The 10200-nt window shown below is 42.4% G+C and overlaps 1 protein-coding gene across 2 annotated transcripts in view; it reads left to right on the top strand.

Moving 5' to 3' along the window:
- Positions 1-9754, top strand: part of scn1laa (sodium channel, voltage-gated, type I-like, alpha) — a 41690-nt gene extending 31936 nt beyond the window's left edge. For both annotated transcript variants that reach the window (XM_045704499.1, XM_045704498.1), the window contains 9 exons: positions 150-304; positions 590-763; positions 966-1088; positions 2389-2658; positions 2828-2881; positions 5618-5755; positions 5903-6007; positions 7250-7520; positions 7615-9754. In XM_045704499.1, coding sequence (XP_045560455.1) covers positions 150-304; positions 590-763; positions 966-1088; positions 2389-2658; positions 2828-2881; positions 5618-5755; positions 5903-6007; positions 7250-7520; positions 7615-8780 — 2456 coding nt within the window. In that variant the 3' untranslated portion in view covers positions 8781-9754. The remainder of the gene's footprint in view (positions 1-149; positions 305-589; positions 764-965; positions 1089-2388; positions 2659-2827; positions 2882-5617; positions 5756-5902; positions 6008-7249; positions 7521-7614) is intronic.
- The last annotated feature ends 446 nt before the right edge of the window (positions 9755-10200 follow it).

Below are 10200 nucleotides of genomic sequence, written 5' to 3' on the forward strand. Positions count from 1 at the left end.
CTTTTGCGAACAGCTTCAGGCATTACAAGCTGGAACCCAGAAATAGAATGGATAAGATCAGAAACTAGAAACACAAGACACACATATTTGGGAAAGTAAGTTAAATTGTAACATCTGTCCCAATTATCCTACATGTTGTCTGCTTTCAGGATGTGTCCGCAGATTCCAATGCTGCCAAGTGAACGATGATGAGGCCAAGTGGAAGATGTGGTGGACGTTGAGAAAAACCTGTTTTAGGATAGTGGAGCACAACTGGTTCGAAAGCTTTATCATCTTCATGATCCTGCTCAGCAGTGGAGCACTGGTAAGTGGGGAAGTAATGATTCGGGGAAGGATCTAAGAGTATGACAGAGGGGGCTGGCAAATTCTCTGACCCTTATGAGAAACTACAAAGGAGTAGAAATGCAGTACCACATGCAGCTGCTCTGTTGTTCAACGTGCTCAGTATTGTGTAATAGAACATTCTGTGATCCCTTGACACAGAAATAACTGGCAACACATCTGATGAGGCAGCAGCTACTATTCTAGTGTGTGAGATTACTGTGGTGTATAGGACGGGATCATCTGATTTGAGTGTGTTTACGTCAAGGCATTTGAGGACATCTACATCGAGAAGAGGAAGACTATTAAGACTGTGTTGGAGTTTGCAGACAAAGTCTTCACCTACATCTTCATCCTGGAGATGTTGCTGAAGTGGGTGGCCTATGGATTCGCTAAATACTTCACCAACGCTTGGTGCTGGCTGGACTTCCTCATTGTCGACGTAGGTCTTCTTTTAAAACGACCTTTTCACTTGCACAAAATATATGTAGTCTGGCGATGTTCACAATTAGCTTGTTTTGAGACATTGCCTTGACGTTTCAATGTAGAAATGCTTCCTGGTTTAAAACATATGTTTGAGGCCCAGGAGAAAGCCTGTGCCAGCAAGTCCTTCGTCTCTTCTCATGGCGTCATTATGTTTACAGGTGTCTCTTGTCAGCCTTGTGGCCAACGCCCTGGGCTACGCTGAGCTGAGTGCCATCAAGTCCCTGAGGACTCTACGAGCACTGAGGCCACTGAGAGCACTGTCCCGCTTCGAGGGCATGAGGGTAAGAGTCATCAGACCAGATCCTGTTGCTTCACCGTGCAAATCATCACAGCCTTTTACCAGCGTGACATCAGCGCCCTGCATGGGCACAGAGCTCTGTAGTCAAACTAAGGTCCACTGCAACCCAACAGCTGGAGAATGTAAAGTTCACTCACTCCATGCATGTATATTTAGAGTTACCTTTCCTCTCCTATTCCTCCTTTTCCAGCTATATGTGTTTTCAGCAGGGTTGGTGTCAATTCCATTTGAATTCCAGTCAATTCAGAAAGTTAACCAAACTCCAATTCCAAATTTGTCTCATTTAAAAAGCATTGAAGAGAATTGGAATTTCAGTGTACTTACTGATTGACTGGAATCGACCCCCAACCCTGGTTTTCAGGATGAGAGTTTCCATCAGTCCCACTGGCAGGCCATGTGCACTCATCAGAGGATGTCAGCGTTATTGAAAACGAATCAATAAGACGCGGAAAACGCATTCACTTTACTTAAACAAAATGTAAACAAACGGAAGTCTTGGAGGCTACTGCACTGAACCATCTTAAAAATGTATGGTACTCTCACTGGAATGCATATTTTACGGTGCAATACAAGCTCTAGCCAGGGGTTTGGATGCTTAGGTCATATGTGCAGGATGGGTGTCGACTGCTATAATCAATGTAGCTATTATCGATCAGATTCTTGCATGTTGTGGTTGGCTAGATTTCCACCAGTACTGTGACGACGGTCTCTCCTCACGTGGTTGTCACTGAATTCTCCCATCTGTATGACTGACTTCTCATTGCTTCACTGGCTCTATATTGATGTTCTCTGAAACGGTACTGTGTTTGGATGTTGCTTGCTGCGGGGGACTGCCTTTAATGTGAACACTATTTATGTGTTTTGTATTTTTATTTACAGTAAACAAATTATGTGACTTCGTCCTGCCTCTACAAGGTTTTTTCTGTTTCGTTTTTCCCCCACTGTAGCCTGAATGTAATTCACTAAAACGTAAACATAGCCTACAGTATCTCCTTTACAGATACATCCCCCCTCTTCTCCTTATTCTTTCCTTTGCTTCTCACCTTGCTGTTGTCATTGTTGTTAATAAGCTGTGGTGTTAGTGATTCTTGTGTTGAGTTTTGACTGACGTGTACACTGCCATTTAAACACTTTACTCATGTGTTTTCCTATTTTCACCATCACCAAAGTCAACAAGTAGCCCACAGTATTTCTCGTCAGTTCTGAAAATGATCATCGTTACCCAATGAGATATCGTCTATGCTCCTATATCTGAGACTGAGGCCGTGTGTGAATCCTTACAGGTGGTGGTCAACGCTCTCCTCGGAGCCATCCCCTCCATCTTCAATGTGCTGCTGGTCTGCCTCATCTTCTGGCTCATCTTCAGTATCATGGGTGTCAACCTGTTTGCAGGGAAATACTACCATTGTGTCAACATCATCACACAGGAGCGCTTCAAAGTTAGAGACGTAGCTAACAAGACAGAATGTTTGGCTTTGGAAGGTGCCTACTGGAAGAATGTCAAGATCAACTTTGATAATGTGGGAGCAGGCTATCTGGCACTGTTACAAGTGGTGAGCTGCTCTCTCTCATATCACCAGAAATATTTTATTGACAGAGAGTGGACCTATGTCAAAGGTTTTGTACCAATTCCGTGTGGGCAGATGAGTTGTGTGAGGGCGACGTCCTTCTGAACTAGTGTCTTAACTACTAAGTAATAACATTTTCCTTACTTTCTCTGAGGCTACATTCAAAGGCTGGATGGACATCATGTATGCAGCTGTGGACTCTCGCAATGTAAGTATTTTCAGGAATACCTTTCACAAGGTATTTCAGACTAATGGCTGATTGTGTTTGCACATTTTCAATTGATATATCATAGTGTTGTTGTTTGTATGATGTTGTTAATTAAGTGACAATACCTGAGAAGTTGGTGTTTGGATGATATATTGGCACGGGTGTTGTTAGGCACGGGATGAAGTCGAGTGTCGGCAAACCGTGCCAATACCAAAGACCGGCTTTGAGGGCGTTATCACTTTTATACAACGGGTTACCAACATATTCAAATAATGATTGACATATTTTCATAAAAAATCGTTATTTTGATAAATTTATTCAAACAATTTAATCCTTCCACAAGATATAGTCCCGACACAAATCTAGGGTTGCTACCCAAGCCGGCTGGACGTTCGTTCTATCGGTTCGGTTGCTAGAGACGTGACCCAGTTGTTCAGTCTTTTTGTTCTATATCTAAGGACACGACCCAGTCGTTCGTTCTAAATGGTCCATTGCATACTGGCTGGCAACATTTTTATCCCTAGCTTACTAACTAGCCAACTACGGCTAACTTACAGTCGCTTCAAAAATTGCAGCCAGAATAACAACAAAGTATCTGCATTTGCATTTGATTAAGCTGTTTTCTAGAGACATTTATTTGGATACATCTATAACAATGATCTAATGAGGCACGATTTTGATTGGCATAGAAAATATTCTCACTCGTCAGGACACTGTTGTTCAGAGGAGCTCGCCAACAACACAGCTAACACAATCACTTCAAACTGAAGCTGGAAAGACTAGCTGCGATTCTTTTTGTCTGACCTTTTTTCAATTGACATGTCTTTGTACAGTGTATCCGGAAAGTATTCAGACGCCTTGACATTTTCCACATTTTGTTACGTTACAGCCTTATTCAAAAATTGATAAAATTGTTTTGTTTTTCCCTCATCAATCTACACACAATACCCCATAATGACAAAGCAAAAACAGGTTTTTATAAATTCTTGCAAATGTATACAAAAATGTCATCTGAAATATAACATTTACATAAGTTTTCAGACCCTTTACTCAGTAATTTCTTGATGAATCTTTGGCAGCGATTAAAGGCTCAAGTCTTCTTGGATATGATGCTACAAGCTTGGATGGAAAGCGTTGCTGCACAGCTATTTTCAGGTCTCTCCAGAGATGTTTGATCGAGTTCGTCCGGGCTCTGGCTGGGCCACTCAAGGACATTCAGAGACTTGTCCCGAAGCCACTCCTGCGTTGTCTTGGCTGTGTGCTTAGGGTCGTTGTCCTGTTGGAAGGTGAATCTTCACCCCAGTCTGAGGTCCTGAGTGCTCTGGAGCAGGTTTTCATCAAGGATCTCTCTGTACTTTGCTCCGTTCACGATGCCAGGTTTCCTCAAGATGTGACGCTTGGCATTCAGGCCAAACAGTTCCATTTTGGTTTTATCAGACCAGAGAATCTTGTTTCTCATGGTCTGAGAGTCATTTAGGTGCCTTTTGGCAAACTCCAAATGGGCTGTCATGTGTCTTTTACTGAGGATTGGCTTCCGTCTGGCCACTCTACCATAAAGGCCTTATTGGTGGAGTGCTGCAGAGATGGTTGTCCTTCTGGAAGGTTCTCCCATCTCCACAGAGGAACTCTGGAGCTCTGTCAGAGTGATCATCAGGTTCCTGGTCACCTTCTTTACCAAGGCCCTTCTCCCCCAATTGATCAGTTTGGCTTGGCGGCCAGGTCTAGGAAGAGTCTTGGTGGTACAAAAATTCCATTTAAGAATGCATTGAAGGTTCTTGGGGACCTTCAATGCTACAGAAATGTTGTTGGTACCCTTCTCCAGATCTGTGCCTTAACAAAATCCTGTCTTGGAGCTCTACGGACAATTCCTTTGACCTCATGGCTTGGTTTTTGCTCTGACAACTGTGGGACCTTATATATACAGGTGTGTGCCTTTCCAAATCATTTTCCAATCAATTGAATTTACCACAGGTGGACTCCAATCAAGTTGTAGAAATATCTCAACGATGATCAATGGAAACAGGATGCACCTGAGCTTAATTTCGCATCTCATAGCAAAGGTTCTGAATACTTATGTAAATAAGGTATTTCTGTTGTTTATTTTTAATAAACTTGCAAAGATTTCTGAAAACCTGTTTTCACTTTGTCATTATGGGGTATTGTGTGTAGATTAATGAGGATTTGTTTTATTTCATCTATTTTAGAATAAGGCTGTAACATAACAAAATGTGGAAAAAGTAAAGTGGTCTGAATACGTTCTGAATGCACTGTATTTATTCATAAAAATGATACCAGCTGATTCATGATTTCGACTGGCTGAGAAACGCTGCCTGCCTGTCTGTCTCGTCCCGGCTCCCAACACATTCATTACTATGGGGCAGCTGGAGATAGAATTTGAATATTGAAACAATGTTGCAAATGTCGGAGAGACAGACAACAAGGTTTAATCAAATCTCTGCTGTTGAAAATGAAATGTTAGCCTTAAAGGAAGGTGAGATAATGTCTAGATGCTTTTTTTAGTGGAGATCAAGTTTATAAAGTGCCTGGCTGGGCTGATGAGACAGTGGATTGCGCAGTCAAATGGAACAGAGTAAATAGGCATTTTAACGTCATAGATTTAGCCAGTGGTAACTTGTGGAATAGACACCGGGTGGATTACGGTTTTAACCAATCAGCATTATGGATTAGACCCACCCATTGTATAATGTATGGTAATACTATGCTATTCTATTACAGTTGGAAGAACAACCCGTCTATGAAGTTAATCTGTACATGTATATGTACTTTGTGGTATTCATCATATTTGGATCCTTCTTTACACTCAACCTCTTCATTGGTGTTATTATAGACAACTTCAATCAGCAAAAGAAAAAGATAAGTATTTCATGTTGTAGTAATCAGGCAATGATACATGCATACATTTTCTCTGATTTAAGGTATTGATGATTTTCTCCCCTCAATAATGGACTAGAAATGTATAAGAGCTGTAGGAATTTAACTAGGTTTGTCTTGCCTCTTTACTTTGGAGGTCAAGACATCTTCATGACAGAGGAACAGAAGAAATACTACAATGCTATGAAGAAGCTTGGCTCAAAGAAACCCCAAAAGCCTATCCCTAGGCCAGCGGTAAGGTCATGCAGCCTGGCCTCAAAGCCATACGAAGTATACGATACGTATTTTTCTGCACCTCGAAGACGTATGGTATGTACTAATGGTCTAGTTACTTTAGACAGAAACGAAAGTTGGGAGGTTGGTCGGGGAGGATGGGTGGATGTATACCATCTGGCAATCCAAAGGTTGCATGTTCGAGTTGCGTCGGGGACAAGTGTAGCATTTTAGCTTCCCCGCCTCCTAACCCTTTTCCTAAGCTTAATCACATTTTTCTCACCTTTTACATTTTTCTCCTAATCTTTGTCGTTTTAGTTCTCGTAAACTTATACGTAAATTATCCTAACATTTGTCGTTAGCTCTTCCAACTATCACGTTTCAGGTAAGACCCAAATGCAGACTGTGTTGAAGTAACAATGTGTATTACAGCAACAGGGGGTCAATAATCTCAATAATCAACAGGGGGTCCATTATCTCAACAGGGGTCAATAATCCAGGGTAGTGGCAAAGGCACAGGACGGCAGGCAGGCTCAGGGTCAGGTCAGGCAGAGGTCGGTAATCCAGAGTAGGGGCAAAAGCACAGGATGGCAGGCAGGGTCAGGGGCAGGCAGTGTGGTCAGGCAGGCGAGCTCAGAGACAGGACAGGCAAAGGTCAAAACCAGGAGAGTGAGAAAAAGCGAGACTGGGGAAAAGCAGGAGCTGACACAAAACGCTGGTTGACTTGACAAACAAGACAAATTGGAAACAGACAAACAGAGAACACAGGTGTAAGTACCCAGGGGATAATGGGGAAGATGGGCGACACCTGGAGGGGGGTGGAGACAAGCACAAGGACAGGTTAAACAGATCAAGGCGTGACACCAACCACCAATGTAAATTCTCCCCGAAATGCTCCTTTGTTGTTACAGCGCAACAAGTAAACCTGGTTTTCAGAGAAAGATGTATAATGCTATAAGTCCTCCAAGTGATTGATAAGTTAATTCAATTAATATGCTATTGTACGACCGGGTAAGGCGTATGATACTATACATCCTATAATTTGTATGATATTGTACGACCACTATTTCATTAATCATGTAAGCTAACATAACATAATATATCATACCAATTGGAGGGAACAAATGAACACCAAATCCAAATCCTATGAACTGCCCTGAGAACAGGTTGGGTCATACCACTCTTTAACTTGTTCATTGTTTCGTGAACCTCTATGTCTACTTCCTGGTTTCTCAAAATGCTTCTTTCTTATGTTTCCTCCAGAACAAGTTTCAAGGATATGTCTTTGATTTCATTACAAAGCAAGCCTTCGACATTGTCATCATGATTCTTATATGCCTTAATATGGTCACCATGATGGTGGAGACGGACGAGCAGACGGACGACATGGATGAAATTCTCTACAAGATCAACCTGGTGTTTATTGTCATGTTTACCGGAGAGTGTATTCTGAAGATGTTCTCACTCCGCCAATACTACTTCACCATTGGGTGGAATGTATTTGACTTCATTGTTGTTATCCTGTCGATAATTGGTAAGATTTTTCACCTATTGTTCATAATTGTAATACTGCAATTTGACAGTCTGCTTTGGGGATTATTATGTGTAATTATTCTCTGTCCTTTCAGGTATGTTTCTGTCTGAACTGATAGAGAAGTACTTTGTTTCACCAACCTTATTCCGAGTCATTCGACTGGCCCGGATTGGTCGCATCCTTCGCCTCATCAAGAGTGCCAAGGGAATCCGTACACTCTTGTTTGCTTTGATGATGTCACTTCCTGCCTTGTTCAATATTGGTCTCCTGCTCTTCTTAGTGATGTTTATCTATGCCATCTTTGGCATGTCGAACTTTGCATACGTCAGGAAGGAGTCTGGGATTGATGACATGTTCAACTTTGAGACATTTGGCAACAGCATGATTTGCCTGTTCCAGATCACCACGTCAGCTGGCTGGGACGGCCTGCTGGCACCCATCCTAAACAAGAGAGAGCCAGACTGTGACAGCCGTAAAGAGCACCCAGGCAGCAAGTACAAGGGGGGAGACTGTGGGAACCCCCCTGTAGCCATTATCTTCTTTGTGAGCTACATCATAATCTGTTTCCTCATTGTGGTCAACATGTACATTGCTGTCATCCTGGAGAACTTCAGTGTGGCCACTGAGGAGAGCGCTGAGCCCCTGAGCGAGGATGACTTTGAGATGTTCTACGAGGTCTGGGAGAAGTTTGATGCACGGGCCACCCAGTTCATGGAGTATGAGAAGCTGTCTGACTTCGCTGATGCCTTGGACCCCCCGCTACGCATCTCTAAGCCCAACAAGATCCAGTTGATCTACATGGATTTGCCCATGGTGAGTGGGGAGCGCATCCACTGCCTCGACATCCTGTTTGCCTTCACCAAGCGCGTCCTGGGTGAGGGCGAAGGCTTGGACATCCTCCGGGGTCAAATGGAGGAGCGCTTTATGGCCTCCAACCCCTCCAAGGTGTCCTACGAACCCATCACCACCACGCTACGCCGCAAACAAGAAGACATGTCTGCGCTGGTAATTCAGAGAGCTTTCAGACGATATCTGCTCAGACGTATTGTTAAACGGGCCTCTGCCATGTACAAAGAGAAGATGCTCCTTGATAAAGAGGTTCTCGTCATAGACAAATTTAACGAGATCTCTACTTCAGACAGAACTGACATGACACCCTCCACAGCCTCTCCCCCATCATATGACAGTGTCACAAAACCAGAGAAAAACAAATATGAAAAAGACAAGAGAGAGAAGGAGGTGAAGAAGAAAAAGAAGTGAATGGATGTTGGGAAGATGCAACGTAGACGTTTCATTTCGTGACAAATTGTTTACAGCCTTTGAAGGTGACTAATGTGTCAAGTGGACCTTCTTCTTTGGTGTGGATATCTATGCCAAACTGACAATGCTTACTTGAGTCTAAATGTAAGGTTGGTGTCTAAAACGAGGTAGTGACTCACATTCTTAGGCTGTAGGGTGACCCATTGTTCAGATAAATATTTCCGTGGGGACAAAAACAAATAGCTGCCCGCTGACAGGTAGAAAAATTTGTTATGGGTGTTGTTCCGATCGGAAACATTTAGTTATGTTGTGCCCTGTAACTTCTCTTGCAGCCAGTACTACCAAGGCTGCATCCAGTGTCTTGCATTATAACTGCCATATGATTTACTAACTTATTTTTCTTACGGAATCTTGTTTTTAATCATAGGTTGATTGTGTGACTATATTTTTTGTAAAGAGTTTTTTTTGCTGCAAAAAGAGGGGTTTCATTTATTGCTTTAAAGGTAGTCTTGTTCACTTTAAATGTTCATACGACTTGACTACTCATGGCGACCATTATTGCTGCAGTGCAGTTAGTGGGATTACTGCAGTTCAATCTAAATGTAGACCTGCATGAAGGCACTAAAAGGTTTTTCATACTCTGATGAATCGGCAACATTATTACATGTTTACTCACACTATTAAGTGTGTAGAAATATTTCTCCAGAGCATACAGTCCAAATACCATTACCACCAATTATTATCTACCATCAGTTTCAGAACAATAACATGGGCTATAATGCCTAACCCTATCTAGTAGCACATACTTGGTTTTCCTGCTTTCATTCATCAGAATCTACAGTACAATACAGAATACATGAATCTTTACAGCTGGTTCACAGAGTTGATACCCATAGTATTCATTATCCATCTCTTCTGTCCAGCTTGTACAGTGAGGGAAAAAAAGTATTTGATCCCCTGCAGATTTTGTACATTTGCCCACTGACAAAGACATGATCAGTCTATAATTTTAATGGTAGGTTTATTTGAACAGTGAGAGACAGAATAACAACAAAGAAAACCAGAAAACCGTCGAAAATGTTATAAAATGATTTGCATTTTAATGAGGGAAATAAGTATTTGACCCCTCTGCAAAACATGACTTAGTACTTGGTGGCAAAACCCTTGTTGGCAATCACAGAGGTCAGACGTTTCTTGTAGTTGGCCACCAGGTTTTCACACATCTCAGGAGGGATTTTGTCCCACTCCTCTTTGCAGATCTTCTCCAAGTCATTAAGGTTTCGAGGCTGACGTTTGGCAACTCAAACCTTGAGCTCCCTCAACAGATTTTCTATGGGATTAAGGTCTGGAGACTGGCTAGGCCACTCCAGGACCTTAATGTGCTTCTTCTTGAGCCACTCCTTTGTTGCCTTGGCCGTGT

Source organism: Salmo salar, chromosome ssa21 (genome assembly GCF_905237065.1).
Source record: "Salmo salar chromosome ssa21, Ssal_v3.1, whole genome shotgun sequence".
Taxonomy (NCBI): Eukaryota; Metazoa; Chordata; class Actinopteri; order Salmoniformes; family Salmonidae; genus Salmo; species Salmo salar.